At 45.5% G+C, this 19,753-nt stretch overlaps 1 protein-coding gene across 1 annotated transcript in view; it reads left to right on the plus strand.

Annotated features, from left to right (window-relative positions):
* The first annotated feature begins 5,765 nt into the window (after nt 1-5,765).
* The window catches only part of DENND1C (DENN domain containing 1C), a 70,902-nt gene continuing 56,914 nt past the window's right edge, over nt 5,766-19,753 (plus strand). Inside the window, exons 1-8 of the mRNA XM_055003219.1 lie at nt 5,766-5,838; nt 10,017-10,081; nt 11,925-11,968; nt 13,453-13,502; nt 16,185-16,304; nt 16,500-16,569; nt 16,670-16,750; nt 19,624-19,719. Coding sequence (XP_054859194.1) covers nt 5,822-5,838; nt 10,017-10,081; nt 11,925-11,968; nt 13,453-13,502; nt 16,185-16,304; nt 16,500-16,569; nt 16,670-16,750; nt 19,624-19,719 — 543 coding nt within the window. The 5' untranslated portion in view covers nt 5,766-5,821. The remainder of the gene's footprint in view (nt 5,839-10,016; nt 10,082-11,924; nt 11,969-13,452; nt 13,503-16,184; nt 16,305-16,499; nt 16,570-16,669; nt 16,751-19,623; nt 19,720-19,753) is intronic.

Raw genomic sequence — 19,753 nt, forward strand, 5'->3', positions numbered from 1 at the left:
GCTTGGCAGTTTTGAGGCATTGGGCCGGATCCTTAAGGGGCGAGTGCAGCAGTCGGGCAGCTCACCTCTGCGGAAAAGGGAGGCAAGGGCCAACCAGCATGGCTGGTGGCGGAACACAGCTTTCCGTCCCATGGGGCCAGCACTGGGCTGGAGTGTTATGCATCGAACGGCATGTGGGCCTGTCGATGCCAACGGAGGATCCGTGCCCATCTGCCTGGCCAATGCTCCAATCTGCTGTAATCAATAAAGTTGTGGCCATTCCAACCATGCAGAGGTGTCTGTGTGTCATTCGCCAGAACCCAGCCAAAACAGAGCACATAGGTGGCAAGACCTGGCTTGCAGAGGGCAGGCAACGACAAACCACCTCTGATAGTCTCTTGCCATGAAAACCCCACCGGAAGTCACCATAAGTCAGCTATGACTTGAGGGCATGACACACGTACACAAACCTGGCCTAATTCTCTCCAGCTTGTGGGACAGGGAAAGGGAATCTTATTATATAATTGAGTAAGTGTATTTCAGACAACTCACTTTATACCCTGGTGCACCACCAGAGGGCGGTGCCATGGAGGGACGCCTAGGCAAGGCACCATGTCCCTCCAGAAAACGTGCCATGGTGGGAAGCCCAGGAGGGGAGCAAGATGGGAGCAGGTGGCAATGCCCACCCCTCTCCTTCACCAGCCAGAATCAGTGACGGAGGAGGAGCGAATGCCCGCCTGCCCGCCCTCCCCTTTCTAGAGCCCATTGTATTTTTTTCCACAATGGGCTTTGTTGCTAGTGCTACAAATAAGCAACTGCCATGTCAAGGAGAAGGCTAAGGGAGCATGCTTGTCATGGCCCAGTCTGAGAGTGAGGTCTCCTCTGGAGGAGAGGAGCCTCGTGTAGCCAGCCAGGACTCCTCAGGAGAAGAGGAGCCCTGTGTAGCCAGCCCTAGCCCTGATTCAGCAGAAGCCAGCAATCAGGAGCAACAGCTGCTGGCTGATCAGAGCTTACAGCCAGCAGCTGAGGCCCCAGCACCCTCTAGCTCCAATACTACAGAGGAAGCTCAGCCAGGGACTTCTACAGGTGCAGCGCAGCCAAGAGCCTCCACCCCCCCCCCAGGTTCACCCACGCCCAAGGAATGCCGCAGGCAGCGCCAGAGACTGGAACTGCAGGAGAGACGGCGCAGTGCTCGCCTCTTGAGCCAACGCCAGCTGCTGGAGAGTGACGATGAGTAGTGGCAGGATAGAGCCCCAGCAGCTGTCTGAAAACCATGCCTGGCTATAAGAGCCAGTCTGGAGGAACTGCTGGGCATGGAAGCAACGTGTCTACTACCTGCAACCACTCTGTGTTCTGTGAACCTTGCCCGTGCCTGCTTTTGGACTTGACACTATCGGTGACTGACCTTGGACTGTGCCTGACCTCGCTCTTGGACTCTGGACTCACTCCTGACTTTATCTCATGCTCTGACCACCGGTTTGACTTGGCTTTTGCTCTTGGAACTCCCCTTTGACTTTGGCCTTAAGGTTTGGACTTGAACCACCCTGCTTGGGCTGGCCCAGCCCGTGACAGTGCTTCTCCCTAATGTCTAGTTTCCTTGGTGGTGGGAATTTTGTGTGTATGTGTACAAAGGAGGAGTCAGTCTTCCAATCTGCAAACTCGCTGTGGTTGAGTGCAGGTTGTCCCCTCACTGAGGTCCTGATGCCAGGGTTCATTATTTCAGGAAAAAAACTTACAATCCTGACACCCATTTGGAGCTCTCATCATGACCTGATATCCCTTACTGGGGTCCATGGCCTCGTGCTGTTCTTAGCTGTTCCCTCCTGCTTCTCGTGCACGGGCACTTCCAGTCCTGTTTCTAATATATCGGCAAAGGGGGAAGATGTATATTACAAAATGCATTCAGAACCAACTATCCCACCTAGGTTCTCTGAACTAGCAGTAGATCTTATTCTACTCTTTTAACAAGACCGTAGCTTTGCTTCCTACGAATAATGTTAAATTACCATCAACAAAGAGAGAAAGTCTATTATAAAAAAACAAAGAGAGAGAGACTGTGTTATCAAGAACTATGACAGTTGTATTTCCTGGATGTATTTGGAATATCTATATGTCCACAGCCTTGTCTGTGTGGAAAACACCATAATCATTAGACAATAGGAACCATGGCCCTTTTCACACTACTTACTTGGTTCCGAAACATTGTGAAATGTAGTGCAAAAAACGTGGAAGATAGTGTCTTCTCACAAGAGTTTTGCGCAACATCGCACAAAAAACACACGACATCGTGCAAAACTCTCACGAGAAAATGCTATCTTCCGTGTTTTTTGCGCTACATTTCGTGATTTTTCGGAACAAAGTAGTGTGAAAAGGGCCCTGATTCTGGATGGCAAACCAGTAAACAACAGAAATGCTAATTCTGGGAGTTTCATTTTCCCAGAAATAACAAGTCATGGTAGTGAGAAGATTGTGACTTTCCCACACTAGAAGCCCAAGCTGGAAAACTGCTGCCTGGATCCTCTGCAAAGGGTATTCCTTGCTCAATAAACCAGTTTGGGGCAGGCTTCGTATGCACATTAAGTCACCTCAAGCAGCTTCTATGGAGAAGAGGTACTGACGTTTTCCAAATGAATGAATAAGATATATGCTGTAACAACAGTGTACATAGAAAAGGGATAAGAATAAAACTGCATTTTTACCCGTACAGCTTGAGTGTTTGTTACATTAAGTCTTAAAAGAGGAGAAAGCACACTGCTTTAGCAATCTAAAACAGCTTCTTGAGAGAAGAGTCAAAGAGTTTAGGGGGCACAAATTAAGCAGTATGAGATTTAATAGGTATAATTCATTTATTTATATAATTTATAGCCTGCCCTCCCCACAAGCGGGCTCAGGGCAGGTTACAACAATGGAATTATACAGAGATAAAACATTAAAATACATTTAAATCAGAATCATCGATATGTACAATCAGACTCCAGATGGCAGCCTCCACCACTCTCCCCAACATAGCATAAACAAGGGGGGAGAGTGGGTACAACTGGTGCTGTCACTGTGGCTTCACATATGAAGGGGCAGGTGGTTATGTTGCCACCCTCCAACAGGAGACCAGTTGGGAGGCATTTCCAAGGAAACCTTAGGCTGGCCTCAGCCATATACCTGGCGGAACAGGTATAAGGTCTTGGAGGGGCCGGGTATCCTTCAACAGAGAGTTCCACCAGGTTGGGGCCAGGACTGAAAAGGCCCTGGCCCTGGCCCTGGTCAATTACACTGAATAATAAATTTCAGTCCTGTTCACTTCAGTCTACAGGCCGGTCAGTCTGATTTCTGTTGCTGGGAAGATATTAAAGCAGATTTTAAAGGGATCAGTCTGTAAGCATCTGAAGGACCGCTCAGTGATCCATGGAAGTCAACATGGGTTTGTCCCCAACAGATCTTGTCAGACCAACCTGGTTTCCTTCTTTGATCGAGTGACGAGCTTACTGGATCGTGAAAACTCTGTTGACGTGATTTACCTAGATTTCAGTAAAGCTTTTGATAAGGTTCCCCGTGACATTCTAATGGGTAAACTGGAAGACTGTGGACTGGACTATAGGACAGTTCGGTGGATAGGGAACTGGTTAGAGGACCGCACTCAAAGAGTGGTGGTCAATGGCGTTTCATCAGATTGGAGGGAGGTGTCCAGTGGGTTGCCACATGGCTCGGTTTTGGGCCCTGTACTTTTCAATATTTTTATCAATGATCTGGATGAAGGGGTAAATGGGCTACTCATTAAATTTGCTGATGATACCAAATTGGGAGGAGTGGCAACAAACACCCAAGAAGATAGAATTAAAATTCAGCAAGAACTGAATACTCTGGAGAAGTGGGTGTTTGTGAACAGGATGCAATGCAACAAAGACAAGTGCACAGTATTACATCTGGGCCACAAAAATGGGAAGCACAAATACAGGATGGGGGATACACTTCTGGGTAGTAGTGTATGTGAAAGAGATCTTGGAGTAAGAGTGGACTGCAAACTAAATATGAGCAGTCAGTGTGATGCGGTGGCAAAAAAGGCAAACTCAGTCTTGGGTTGTATCAAAAGGGCCATAGCATCGAAATCGCAGGAGGTCATAGCCCCTCTCTATACTGCCCCGGTCAGGCCGCACCTGGAGTATTGTGTGCAGTTCTGGAGGCCTCACTTCAAAAAGGATATGGACAAAATCGAGAGGGTGCAGAGGAGAGTGACGAGGATGATCAGGGGTCTGGAGACTGAACCCTACGAGGAAAGGCTGAGGGCCTTGGGAACGTTTATTTTGGAGGAGATTGAGGGGGGACATGATTGCTGTCTTTAAGTATTTGAAAGGCTGTCATTTGGAGGAGGGCAGGGAACTGTTCCAGTTGGCAGCAGAGGGTAGGATCCGAAACAATGGGCTTAAATTACATGCAGAAAGGTACCGGCTGGATATTAGGAAAAACTTTTTCATGGTCAGAGTAGTTCAAAAGCGGAATCAGCTGCCTAGGGAGGTGGTGAGCTCCCCTTCACTGGCAGTTTTCAAGAAGAGGCTGGATGAATATTTGTCAGGGATGCTTTAGGCTGATCCTGCACTGGGCAGGGGGTTGGACTAGAAGGTCTGTACAGCCCCTTCCAACTCTGGGATTCTGTGAGTCTTGATTGAGGTCACATTAGGAGGTTGCTATATAGTGTTGTTTTTCGGTCTCTAGATCCAAACTTTAAAATGGTTATCTAGGATGCTCTTTTGCATTTTGTATACTCTATTTTAATTCTATGATGTATTTTAAACTAGGTATCCTGATATTTATATATCTTTAACCAAAGTTTCTTTTAACCCGTATATTGCATACCAGATAATGTTTTGTTTTATAAGCTTGAATCTGGTCGTTAACCATCATAAAAGTTAGCTTGACCCTGTATGAAGTTCCTTTTAGTAGCTACTGGTAGACTTATCCTCCAAGAATCTGTCCAATCCGCTTTTAAAGTTGTCTATATCTGTGGCCATCACTACATCCTTTGGCAGCAAACTCCACATTTTAATTACTCATTGTGTAAATAATGTGTCCATACTTAATCTACTGCCTGCCCTGCCCTGGATAGCTCAAGTGAGCTGGGTCAGATCTCAGAAGCTAAGCAGGGTCGGCCTTGGTTAGTAATTGGATGGGAGACCTCCAGGAAGAGCAGGGTTGCAGAGGCAGGCAATGGCAAACTGCCTCTGTTAGTCTCTTGCCATGAAAACCCCACTAGGGGTCACCATAAGTCAACTCTGACTTGAGGGCACTCTCCACTGCCCATCAACTTCATTTAGTATTTTGGAAGAGGGAGAAAAAGTTATCTCTGCACGTCTTACCCAGTGCATAATTTTATTAACCTCTATCATGTCTCCTTTTAGTCCTCTCTTTTCTAAACTGAAAAGTCCCAGACTCTTGAGCCTTTTCTCATAAGAAAGGTGCTCCAGACCCCTAACCATCTTGTTGAGCATCCTTATAGAGTAAATCTTTGCATATCCTCACCTTGCCCAAGTTCTGTGTTGATCCAAAACTCTGCTTTGCTCTTGTTGATTTTAGTGGATGTTCAAGTGATGTAGAAAGAAACGCAGCAAAATAACCAACCAACCTTCTCCCCAACCCCCACCCCACCACACAGGCAAGAGAGAAGGCCGAAGCAGACCTCGTACTTCCTCTAACAAGAAGCCACACAGGAAATACTTTTTTGAAATGCACCAAACTGAGCTACAGGCAAAATTTTCAGTCTTCTCAGCTTCGATTCTCTTATGTGGATGGAGGGAAGAGATGTCCAGTTCCGCGCTCCCATAGGATGATGCTGTGACAGAATGAACCCAGAACCATGGGATCACGAATCAGGTGAGCCCCCACCCAGCCAGGTGCTATGAGTCACTGGGTGGGCCACTGTTTCTGCCTGTCATGATTTTTACAGGGCAGAAAGTGAAGCCACTTCTCTGGTCCCCCAGATATTTTACCTCCCCAGAGATTTGAGAGGCGCACTCTCCAGGTCTCTCAAGCTTGCAAGAGGGCAACACTTCAGCTCAGGCACTGGATCTTTGTTTTACCTGTAAATATTGCTGACCCAAACAACAGCTTGGGTTGCATGTTGAGTCAGACCCAAAAGTCCTAGGAAGGCCCAAGAATGTCCTCAAGAATGAATGCTATGCTGGATATGTGTTTTGGCCAAGGGAAAGAGTTTTGGAAATTATCTGGTGGGATTCAGCAACAGTGATTATAACAACCAGGAACAGACATCGGCAGGGGTGGGGGTGGGGATGATTTGCAGAATTATTGGAGATCATAAGAAGCAGAGAGAGGAAAAAGCTCTTCCACCCTGAAAACTCTAAGGCAAAAAGCTAAGCACTTTCCCCTAGTGTGACATTTAGCTCAGGTATCCCAGGCTTATTATTACCCTTCCCTTGGCAATTGCATTCAGCATGTTTTTTCTCAGAAGAGTGAATAGCAAGGGAGAAAGCAGAGGGCTGCAAAATATGCACCCTAATGTATGTTGTGTGTGTGCCATCAGGTCCCGTCAAGGGGTTTCAAAGGCAAGTGAGGAGCAGAAGTGGTTTGCCAATGCCTTCTTCCATAGAGCAACTCCGCTTGTACCTGGGGTTCTCCCATCCAAGTACTGACCCTGTTTAGCTTCTGAGATCTGATGAACTCGAGCTATACCATGTTGAGCCACCATGCTTTAGTGATCCTACCCGTTAAAGCCTGCCACCATCACACCTAAAGGTGGCAAGATGTTGTTGCTTCTTTTTACACAGTGGACAAGATGATCTCCCCTTTGTCAAAAAGTGGCCATTGCTTGGAGGTCACTACATAAAAATCTCTCCCTTAAAGTGGCCAACTCCAGAATGGGAAATTCCTGGAGAGTTGGAAGTGGAATCAGGAAGGGCAGGATTTGGAGACGGGAAGGATCTCAGTGCAGCAAAGCAGCCATTTTCCCCAGGTGAACTGATCTCTGTAGCCTGAAGATCGGTTGTAATTCCAGGAGATCTGCAGCCACCGCCTGGAGGTTGGGAGCCCTTCTCCAGCGGATCCCGTCAGCATTCTTTAACCAAATAGCTTGATCACATTTCTGAATTCAGGCAAGATCTTGTTAGTTATAATGACCTACTTAATGTCTACATGTTGGTGGTGGGCTGAGGCCTGTCCTGTATATGACTTCTCCTGTGCCAGCTGCACTGGTTACCGATATAATTTCGGGTCAACGTTAAGTTTTTCACTATGATGTTCAAAGCCCTAAATGAACTGGGACCTACATACCTATGGGACCACCTCTCACCATATGTTCCCCAGAGGACCCTTCATTCGGCTGAACAATGTCTTCTGGTGGCCCCTGGCCCCAAAGATGTTCGCTTAGCCTCGACCAGGGCCAGGGCTTTTTCGGCCCTGGCACCGCCCTGGTGGAATTCCCTCTCCATCGAGACTAAGGCCCTGTGGGACTTGTTACAGTTCCGCCGGGTCTGTAAAACGGAGATGTTCCGCCAGGTTTACAGCTGTGGTTGAAGCTTGGGCGGGCTATTTGGTCGGCCTCGGCCTTGGTTTGCTGTTTAGCTGAGACATCTGCAGCCTGCCCTCTCTACCCTAATGAATTCCTGATGAGGTGTTTTAACATCACACACTGCCACTTGGATTTGGTTTAAATTTTTATATCTTGTATTATATTATTGATTTTATATTGTATTTTATGTTATTCTAATATTATTAATGTTGTTACCCACCCTGAGCCTGCTTGTGGGGAGGCTGGGCTCGAAATGCAATTAATTAAATTAATTAAATTAATTCCCACTGAGAAGGGCAAATCAAGTCTCTGGACAGAACTACCGCAGTAGAGGATCACAGCAGAATGCTCCTCCATTTAAAAAAATATATATTCCGACACCCAGAAAACTCACATATCAGTGAGAAAGCTAATGCATATTTCTTCTTTTATGACATACTAGTTTTCTGCTGTCAGGAATTATTTGTAGGGAGGACTTCTTATTGAATTAATATGTATTACTTGCTGTTCAACTTTAAACATTCATGAAGTGGTTTATGCAACAGAATTACCAAGACCAGCTAGCGTGAAGAGCTCTGCTGTCACACAGGCAGTCCTTCTTCATCCTCTGGGAGGTGGTAGAACTTGGAGGGAGGCACCCGGGGACTTCTCAGCAGCCTGCCGCAGCCCTTCTCCTGCAGTCCCTTGTGGCAGAACCTGGACGTGGGTTCACCACCTCCATTAGAGCAAGGCCTGACGAAGGAGGGGTTGTGCCTGGCACTGCCCCCCATGCTTTTGTCATTTTACCACTAGAACCCTATTTATTTATATCCTCCCTTTCCCTTCATGCACCCCATAGCAGGAATAGGGATTATATCACAATATACTCTAGTTATGCACATGTATTCTAGTGAACTATGTATGAACTTTAATGTAGTTTGATAGCAGGTTGTATACAAAAAAAGGATACAGATGTTCCTGTTATCTTTTGACAACCAATTAAAAGTAGTGGATAGTGGTAGATAAGTGATTCTTTAATTGATAGAATGGAGCAATCATAATCTGCTCACGTAACTTTTTGGCAACTTTTAAAGATTTACCTTGCACCTGCGCCGTAACGTCACTCTTGGCTTCGGTAGAATGTCACATGATTGAAAATCTGAAGAATCAGCTAAATCTAAAACCGATCATATTTTTATATTGTTGTCACATGTGAAAGATATCTTCATAGATAGAACATGTCAATTAGTATAAAAGATGCCGCCCAGATGAGAGATTAGGATTTTGATGAAGGAAATCTCATGAAGAAGATCTAGGTGAGAAATATATTTGTCTGTGTGCTTATTGAGAATTCAATGCATTTCATAGCAGACTGATTATGACCTGATTTTAAATCATTATTAGATTTAATTGAGAGATGTTAGGAAAACTAATCTTTGTTGCATGTATTTGTTCATTCATTGTAGCTTTCATTTTAATAATCCTTTATATTTTAGTATCTTGCTTACTCAAAAAGATTAGAGTTTATTTCAATAAAGAATAAATATTAAACTCTAAAAGAAGTCTCTGTGTGACTTGATGGGAAAGATTAAAACAAGAAGAACCCATAGAAATTATTTGTACTAACAAATCCTAAGCAGAGTTACTCCAGTTTTAGTCCATTGAAATCAATGATCTTTAACTGGAGTAACTCTGCTTAGGATTTCACTGTAAGTAACAGGTTCTTTAAAGAAATATCTCTGTTTTTAGGCCTCATTATCAAAAGCCTTTTGAGCTGTTCAGAATTGGGATATAAATCTCGGAACTGGATGGTTTGGACACTTTAATGAGGCATGGATAAAACATTCTGTTACAGACCTACTAGATAATCAATAGTAAAGTAAATCAATTTGAGAGTGAGAGTGGTTGGGAAGATGGTTGTAAACAAATAAATACAACATTCTATAAACCAATGCTTAAAACAGATTTAAAAAATTCCCACAATAAGATCAAAACCATCAGAAAAGCTAAGTGGTAGCATAGACAAAAAGCAAAACTCTATTGCACCTCAAGCCAAAAGTACTCTTTGCCTGAGGAGAGCAATGAAGGAGGAGAGTCCACTTGGACTTGGAGAGTTGGACTTGGAGAGTCCACTTGGACTTGGAGAGTTTCAGAGGCTTAGGCTTGGACTTGGAGAGTCCACTTGGACTTGGAGAGTTTCAGAGGCTGAGTGTAACGGCCAAAAATGCCCTGCCTCGTGTCTTCCCCCACTACAGTTCAGGAAGGGATGTCTTCTTCAGCTGATGGGGCCTCAGGGTAAGTCACACCAGTGCTAAGGAAGAAGAAACAGAAGAGAAAATCATATAAAGTACAAAAAAGAGGAGTTAATCCCATGTGGCTGGCTGGGCTGAATATCACTGTGTGCCAAGGAGCCCCTCCCCTAACTTCATGTGCTCTTTCAAGACCTGATGACTACGTGAGCTCCTACCTCAAGTCAAGGAACTTCTAAGCTCTTGTTTCACCCATTGCTAGACAACTCTCAATCCACTGATTGTTCTCTACCCCGCAGGGAAAATCCCCAGAAGATATTTGATCTGTTCTTTGAAGCGGCCTGCCCAGCATCTGCAGATTATGGTGAGTTCTCTCTGTCTATAGCAGTCAAAGAAAATAAAAGAGAGTTGTAGATGAGTGTGGCTCAGCACTGAGTTTCCTGGAGGAAAAACAGGATAAAAATGGAAGAACTGATGAATTAATTAAGATTGGCTTGTCTGTAGTGGGGGTCTTAGAGCCAAACTACACGAGATGCCCAACATGTGTTCTTCACATGTCGGGTCCTGCAAGGTTCACTGGGAGGGGTAGTCTTACAAAGAACAGCTGCTCGATGAGATTCTCCACCAGGGAATCTCTTTCTTTCAAAAAGCCATTCCACTCAGGTTTTCCCCCAGGAGCTGGAGGGGAGGGAGGGAACGTAACAGGAGGCAGGAAAAAAGCTGAGGCTTTTTGTGTGTGAGAGAAAATCCCTCTCATTGTGATTCTCACTTCATTGTGATTGTCTATCCAGCTCCTCCTTCTCTCCTCCTTTCCATCTCCCCTCTTAGCCTCTCATCTGCTCATCCTCCCTTTCCTCTTTTTTTTAAAGGTTAAGTCCATTGCAGGACTGATGAATCGCTGGTTTGAAAACACCAAGGGGAAGTTCCCTTTTTATTGTTTGCTGAGAGCCCAGGCAAGTAAAATCCATCGACCTTTTGTCAATTTCACCTTCTACCTAAGAGGAGGTTGGTCAATTTCACCCCTAACTAGAGTCAGTCGGGCTCTCTGCAAAAAGACTAAAAAGGGAACTTCCCTTTTGTGCTTTCAAACCAGTGAATCATCAAGTGGCTGATCTTTGTAAGACTACACTTCCCAGGGAACCTTGCAGGACAAGCTGGCTCAAAACATCAGCCGTTTATTTGCAAGGAGGAAACTCCCACAACCAACCACTTCAGTGAACATATAAAACTGGAAACTGAAACAAGAGCTCCGCCCAATAGAACCAAACTGAATCACGCAGATATTAGGGGAGGAGCAGACCATTATATACAATAAATATACCACAAGGGCCCTCTTACTTACCTTTTTTTTTCATGTGCAAAGCGCACATGCGCTCCGGATTCCTACATGATGACATCACTTCAGTGACATCATTGTGACCCTGGATGGGTGCTTCTCTGGCACTTGGGAGGAGCGGGGGCAAGAGGGCCTGCTGCTTCCTAGGTGCAAGAGAGGGCTGGATGGATGGGCTCTTCTCCGGACGGACACTTCTGTGGGTGGAAGCAGGAGAATGGCTGGGCTCGCCAGCCACTCCTCCAGGTGTCACAGGAAGGCCAGGGCCCCCATTCGGTTTGGGCAACCCTAAGCCAGGCAGAAGAGGAGGCTACAATTCAAAGCACTCTACTATAGATGTAAACACAAAAGACAGTGTTTAGAAAGTAGACCCTGAAAGAGAAAACAGGTACAAAAGAGAAGCAAAACTTTAACAGGGATGGGTACCATAAATAGGGGCTACCCCTAACAATTGGGGACAATTGGAGTGTATGAAATCATAGGCAGTGGAAAGCCATGCAGTCCAATAGCCCGAAAGAGCCAATAATCAAGGCAACAGGAGTACAAAATTGAAAAACAATGCAAAAAGTATCAGGCATGATATGTCAATCAATGCAAAAAAAAATTGTAACTACAGAAGTAGAAAGCAATGCAGCAATAGGATAATACATATAATAAACAGTGGCATATTCCTATTCCCTGTATAAAACAACCCTTCCTGAACATTAAGGGTTAAATGGGTCAATTGAGTTCTTTGAGGGGAATAGACTGCAATGGCAATCCTCACACCTCTGGTCTGTCCCAGCAAGCTCTGTTTCCACGTAGCCCTTGGGAGCGAAAGAGGGCCATCTTTACTTTGTGTGCTGAACTCTGCTCGTTTTCTCTCTCTTTGCAGATTCCCAAGTGCTTAGGCAGTTCCCTCTGGAGTTCGATGACCAGGTCTGTTCTCCTTTGTATGAATGCTGCCCAACTCCATCACACTGCCTCTGTTTCTCTCCCAAAGGAACAAAGAGCAGTTGCTGGGGTCATTGCAAGTAGGGGAAATAAGGCAGGGTCTCGGTCTGAATTAGGCCCCTGCTGGGTAGCTGCTATCTACAAATTTAAAAAATGCTTGCGAGCTTCACACACAGGGTCTCCACCCCTGGCTTCACTCATGTGGGCAACAATATTTTTGCACCTATTCATGATAAGGTTGCCAGTCGTTGGCCAGCAAACCCCGGGAGTTTTTGGGGTTCAGCCGGGCTGCATAACCAGAAGTGACGCTATAGAAATGCTCTAGGAATTTTAAAATTTTCTATGTGAAAAACCATAGAGTTTGGGAAACTCCTGGAGTGACACTGTGACATCACTTCCATGTACATAACCAGAAATCACTGCATTGTATTAGTGTAGCTTTTCTCTTTAATTTGCTTTTGCTGCATCTTGAAAAAAATACGGTATACTTACAGGGCATTTAGGACCTCACACTCTGAAAGCGTAGTCCCATGTTGCCTGAGATACTAAATGGTGGATAGTAGAAAAGAGCAAGAGTCCAGTAGCTCCTACAAGACTAACAAAATTTGGGGTAGGGTATGAGCTTTTGTGAGTCACAGCTCACTTCTTCAGATATCAGAGAATAAAAGATAGACAGCCGGGGTTGCTCCAGAATGGTTTTTGCCACCCATCTTTTACTTCTTTGCAGCCACTCTGGGACTGGAGGAGTTGAGTCAGAGGAAAAAGAGAGTGGGGAGAGAAGGGTTCATCTAACAAGTTTCCCCCTTGACTCCAGACGTTTCTGTTTTCAAAACGATTGCAAGCTGTTTGGCTTCCATTTTTGGTGCCTTTTCTGGGACTGCAGGAAAGTGTGGTCCCAGAAAAGACACCAAAAACCAGAACCTAACAGCCTGCAACCGTTTTGAAAACAGAAACGTCTGGAGTCAAGAGGAAAAGCAACCAGCATTCGGTGAGTGGGCCATCCCTTTAAGGATGGGTGGAAATGGCCTTGGTCTCTTTGAACCATTCTCTCTCTTAATTTCCCACTAGGCATCTCAGCATGGTGAAATAAGTGAGAAATTGTGGGCCAAAGGAAAAATCTTGTGCCTAGTCCCCAGGAAACTTATCATGCAGCAATTGTTAACATTGAATGAGACATACAAAATAAATATGTGCTTTGACTGAGAGAAGCCTGGGAGGAAGCACTTGGAGAAACACATCCAGAAGCACTCCATAGCACACAGGGTGGAAGGCACACCTCAGACACCCTCTGATGAGTAAGTTCCCCTCAAAGCTAACACACGAAATGCATGTGCCAAAAACTTGCATTGCTCACACACAAGAATCTTTATGGTTCACAGTTGCTTTTCAAGGTACCCCAGTTAGATCTGCTGCCTGCTCAAGCTGATGTCTTAGTTATCATAACCAAGTACTTTTCTTTCTTCCCACAGGAGTCGATTCAAATACTGCCCAAATTCTGCTTCCCTTTCGATGTCGAGAGGTATGCAACAGCCAGAACTTACATGCACTAGAAATGTAATGTTTCCAAATATTAAAAAGTCGTGGGGAAAATAGTGCCTCCCCCCTTTGGTGGTTTAGGAAAAAAGCTATTTGAGAAAAATTTGACAGACCTGCAATACTTAACTTTCCCATCAAACCTAAAATTATTCTGGATGCTTTAACAACATCAAATGCATCATTTATAACTAAATACTGGGCAGGGTTGCCAGTTCTGTCTTGGGGAAGTCCAAGAGATTTAAGGTCCTGGGGAAGGACCTTAGTTTCTCTGCCCTCTGAAACAGCTGTTTTCTCCATGGGAGCTAAACTCTGTAAAACAAAGATCAGTTATAAGACCAGGAGAACTTCAGGCCACACCTGGAGGATGGTAACCATAGCACTGGGTATGTGCTATGGTTTTCTGCAATGCCTTGGTTTTCTGCAAATAAAACTGCAAATATATTCAATACTTGAGAGAGCTGCAAACCCACTATGCTACCTTAGCACATGAACCTTAATTTTTGCCAGCTGAGGGTAGGAAAAAATAAAAGTTAAAAATAGAAAAACGATTTTGAAGTAAATAAAGTATTGTTTGGACAGGAACAAGTCCAAAATCCATGAGACAAAACCAGAGGGATGTTGACTACAGGATCTCCATATATCACAGTCTTCAAAGCAAAAAGTTGATCCTTCCGGCCATAGTGGACCAAAAAGGGCCCCAAGGAGAACCAAGAAGGAACCCAAAGGGGGACCAAGGCCAGACTAGTGTATAATAGAGATGGGCATGAACTGGAGGGCGGGAAACAAACCATGCGGTTCGTGGTTCATCGTGTTTCATGAACCACGAACTTGCCCCAGTTCGCGAACCGGTTTGTTTCATGAAAACATCACTTCTAGGGCAGCAGAAGGGCCGATTCAAGACGGCCACCCGCCTCGCGAAATGTCGCGCGTCGTCGCACAGAAAACGTGAAATATCGCGTTTTCTCGCACGAGTTTTGTGCAACGTCGCGCAAAACTCGCGCGAGAAAACGCGATATTTTGCGTTTTCTGCGCGACGACGCGCGACGACGTGCGATGTTTCGCGAGGCGGGGGGGGGGGCCGTCTGGAATCGGCCCAGGTCACTTTCAGGGCTGCATTCCTCCCCCCCCCCCCATTGCCTAAGAAACTGAATGATCAGCGCCAGGCTGTCTGCAGTGATGAACCGAAAAATGAACTGGCCTAAAGTTCATGGCAGTTCATCAGAAATGGGCTCTGATGAACTGCCAGTTCGTGAAGAATTTTGGTTTGTATTTCGGTTCGTGCCTGATTTTAGTGTATAACACTTCCTTATTCAAGGTAGGCAATACAGACCCTAAATATGGGCCCTTAAGAAACCAGCGAGGGAACCTCAGTAGGGTTGCTAGGTCTCTATACTCACCCAGGGGAATAAATCTCATGCACTTGCACAAAGCAGGTGCTCACTCCCAGCACCGATGCAATGATGTCACTTCTGGGAAGTGACATCATCATCACACCTGCACCGGTTAAGAGCCAAAATTGACCCCTGTAAAGTGCAGGAGCATGCCCACTTCTGGGCATGATGACATCACTTGAGGAGTGTACCTGCTATGTGCTTGCCCGGGAGGTTTGTTGCCTTCCGGGCCTGTTCCCTGCTCCTTTTCCCCCCGGCTGGCCAGGGAAGCAGTGGCGGGGGGGGGCAGAGGCTGGCTGCAGACCCAAAGTAGCTTACAATATCATCCTCCCTGCCTCCATTTGACCTGCACAACAACCCTATAAGGTAGGCTAGGCAGAAAGAGATTCCATGACAAAGTTGGGGTTCAAACCTGGGTCTCTCACCAGATCCTATTCCGACACCACCACACCACACTAGCTCTCTCTGAGGGGGACCTGCCCTTAGGGCAAACTTTTCACCCCCCCCCCCTCTGGATATCCTGTCTCCATTCAACTGGAAGAAGAATTATCAGCACTCTGAGAGAAGAGTCACTGACTCACAGCTCTAGTTTGGCTTCTGCCAGGCTGAAGAATCATACAGAATACCCAACAATGAGGAGAAGAGGCTGTTACGCGAGCAAGTTACACTTGAGAAAGTGTGCCACAGTTGTCAGGACTTGGAAAGCGCTGCCTGAAAGATCCAAAAACTTTCCAGAGAGACTCCTGAGAGGAGCTACTATAATCTAGTAATTTGTATTAATAATATTGTACTTTTTTTGTTATTTGCTTTTTTTTTGTTATTTGCTATGGCTGTGCTGAAGCAATAAAGTACTGATTGATTGATTGATAATCTAGAATTCATTAGCAAGTTGTCTTTCCCACTGTACAACAGCATCTTCTTACTTTGGATGTTTCAGTGATGCTATTTTGTAATCTTTAGCCTCTCTTAGGTACAGGCCACACCCCCTTTGGTTGGATCATGTTCATTTATGTACTGTATAGAAATGAAACCTGCTAATCGCTACCTCTTTCTTAACACTGCTTAATCCTTCAGCTCCTCTATATTATTTCTACCAATTGAGGAGACCATTGCACTCATCTGACAAAGTAGGGCTGTAGCTCACAAAAGTTTATGCTGCAATAAATTTGTTGTAATCTAAGGAACTATAGCGATTTTGGTCATTTTGATCTGTTGTCCTCCCACCACCACCTTGGTGTTCCTTCTCTTAAACATTTCCCTCATTTCCTACCCAGGGTTAAGGAGACCCCTGCAGTCCAACACTTTACTTTTGCTCTCACCGACCTGGAGGGGAAGCAACGCTTTGGTTTCTGCCGACTGGCCAAGGGCTTCCGCACCTGCCTATGTGTCCTCAGGTAGGTTGGTTCACCTGTGATCTCCTCCCAGGAGCTGGATTCCTCATTGCAACCACTAGCAGCGTTCTTCGTAAACGGATGGGCAGCAGATTTTCAGAGTCTCCGGCAGAGAGTGGCCTTACCCAGCTCTGCCGTGGAGATTCTTTTCAACCCGAGTTTGTGCTCTTTATTAACTGTCCATTCTGTTTCTGGCAGTTACTTGCCCTGGTTTGAAGTTTTCTACAAGATCCTCAATTACATTGCTGACAACTTAGCTAAAGAGCAGGTGAGAATAGGGGTCCTGGGTCCATTTCCAGATCAGATCAACTTCCCCTCTCCTACCATCCCACCTCCTCCGTTACCTCTGTCTTTCTCTTCTCCATTAGTTTACCGAGCTGGATGAATTCTTATCCATGCTGTATCTCCACCCGGTGCCTAAATTCAACAGCCCCATCAGCCTTGAATTTGTAAGTATTCCCATCTCATACATGTAAAGCCATAGAAAGCTTTGGCTTCCCACCATTTTTGCTGTGTGACTTATACACACACTCTTTGTTCTAGCTTGTCTGCTGCTGGGAACCTTGGTTTTTTATCACTTCCCCATAGGGTTACCAGGCCTGGCAACTGATGGGAGCTTGGAGTGCAGGGACACAGGAGGCACCAGCATTGCATGTGCCATGATGTTACTTCTAGGAAAAAACATAAGAGTTTCTTGCATTTCCTAGAGTCTGTGTGATGTCACTTCTAGGTTTTCCTGAGAAGTGCTGTATTTTTTTTCTTCTCCCACTTCAGTTTGAAGTGGTGGTAGGCAACAGGGAACAGTGGTTCCCAGAGGGAGGCCTCCTACCACAGCTGAAAGCCTGGCACCTACTTTCCCACCCCATAGCATCTGTGCACCCTCCAGGTTTCCCCCCAACTTTCCTGCAGTCTTTTCCAAACCTACAGGACAAGGAACTGTGATGCTTTGGGGAAGGTTGCTGCAAAGCTGAGATAGTACCATGCAGACAGGGAAGTCAAGATATTCCCAGGCCCACCCACATCAGCGCAATTTCCCCTGCCCCATCCTCTGCCCCGGCCCTTCCTCACTTGCCATCGTAGCAAATGACACTATTATAACATTATAAAAATCTGTCTTTCAAGTTTTCTGAATTTCCTATCTTTTCATTTAAAAAAAGCAAGTATCTCACCCTTTTTTTGCAGAGATATACCTTTCCCCTTATAACTCTGCAACAAAGAGGGCTAGATACTTGTTTAAATGAAATAGGTGAATTCAGAAAACTCGACAGACAGATTGTTATGACATTATAATGATAGGTCAATTGCTGTTTTTATTAAAGCCTGAAACGTTCCCCCACCACCACCACCACCATCCCAAGTGATGCTGGGAGGGGTGGCCACTGTGGAAGACTGAGACAGGGAAAATGCCATGTGAAAGGCTTGTTGTTACCATGGCACTGTACTGCCAGCCACAGCAGCTCAGGGCCACACAAGCCCTTCCTCGTGCGGTCAAACCCAGAAACTCTTTTCCTAGTCATGTCTTTAAACAGCTGTGTTTGTGTGACCGGTTGCAGGAGCCCGTGTGCAGCATTTCTTTCCAGCATGTAAATGCAGTGATAGGAATGGTTGGATCCCATAAGAAAGAAGAGCCGGTATATATACCTGGCATGAGCAGTGCTCCAGGCACATGTTCTTCTCACTTGCCCGTCTTGTATTTAAATTGGGCCTAACTCAGGGTATGCCGAGCAGACAGAAAATTAAAACAGACAAACACCCGTCCCACCGTTTACTTGTAAAACTGGAAGTGGTTCACACAACCATAATTTTATACCTGAATTCAGCCTTCCCGTCTCTGTTCCACAAGGGCAAGCACCAGTGCAGACTGGAGTCCTGGGTGTGTTTTAGTTGTTAGACTGCTAAAAACTTAAAATACAGAGCGAAATAGAATGTGAATAAAAACTGAAGATTCAAGGCAAATTACACAGTGGAAGTCAATGCAATAAAAAAAATAAGATATTTAATAAACGATGTAATCGGCTAGGATTATAGAAGTCTGGAAACAATAAGGTTGCCAGCCCACTGCTGGTGAACCCTGGGAGATTTCCATGATGTTTTTTCCAGGTAAAACTCCAGAATTGACATTATGCCCCTCCCCCACCCCATGATGCTCAGAATTCCGGCAATCTCAATGGTCTTTACCATAGAGATTTGTGGAATTCCTGGAGGATTGGGGTGGGGGGTGGATTGGGACATAACTGCCGTATTTTCACCCGATAATGATATCATAGCATCAGTGATGCTGTTTTCCGGCATCATTGATTACATACCTGGAGACAGGGAGGAACAAACAGAATCTGGATTTTCGTCCTTAGAGACCAAGAAGATTTTCAGAGGTCAAGCTTTTGAGAGTCAAAACTCCCTTCTTCAGACATCTGATTCTCAAATGCTTGCCCTCTGATAATCTTGTTGGTCTCTAAGGTGGCTCTGGATTCAGATTCTGATGTCTACTGCAGACCAACATGGCTACCCACCAGAAGTAGAATCTGAAATGACTAACAAAATGTTCAATAACAGGAGGAATAACCAGTTATCCTAATATGGGAGAGGGGCTTTCCCCAGATGTCTGGTTGGCATTTTTAGGGTTGCCAGGTTCCCTTATCCTCCCAACAGGAGGTGGGGATTTGGCACGTACTGGGAGTGTCTTCCCATGCCTTTTCCCTCCACCAGCCAGGTGAGTGGTGACGGGGGGCAGAGGCTGGGAGCGGGGGATCCCCTGTCCCTACCGGGGGACCTGGCAACTCTACATTTCATACAGCTGCCTCAGAGCCAAACTAAACATCAATAGTGGCAGCCATGTCTGTTGTATTGCGTGGCCCCCTGTCCACACCCTCCTTCCCATACTTTACCTCCCTTTACTCTGTCACTTCAGGCATATTTATCCCGGCTTGCTTACTTCAAGGATTGGAATAATGTTGAGAACAGAGAATTTGAAGTAGCATTGTCATGGGAAGGAGAATTTCTTCCTCCGAAATTTGCTTTTTTAGAAACTGTCATTCATTCCCAGCCAGGGATGCTCCTGCCACATCTAGGCCTCACCTGGGGGCACCTGATGGTGCTGTCATGGGAAAGTGGATTTTTTTAAAAAGCAAACTATTTTACAGTGTTTCATACCCTCAAAATTTTAAGAAGCACCTGGTCTAATTTGACAGCTCAAGGCCTTTTTTTCCATGAAAAACTCAGCACGGAAACCACGCCTCCCCCAATGCCTCTCTTCCTCGCGTTGTGTGTTTTGCGCCACCTCATCTTTCTGGGGTCCTTTTTTAACCACTTGTTGTCCTGCAAGGACCCAAAGATGACCAAATTGAAAATTACCACTGGAAAGGATATGAACACACAACACCAAGACCGGAGCCAGAATCTGGACCCTGGGTCAGCATTGGTGAGTGAGGAATCCAACAAATACCAGGTGAATA

Source organism: Eublepharis macularius, chromosome 19 (assembly GCF_028583425.1).
Source record: "Eublepharis macularius isolate TG4126 chromosome 19, MPM_Emac_v1.0, whole genome shotgun sequence".
NCBI classification, from domain to species: Eukaryota; Metazoa; Chordata; class Lepidosauria; order Squamata; family Eublepharidae; genus Eublepharis; species Eublepharis macularius.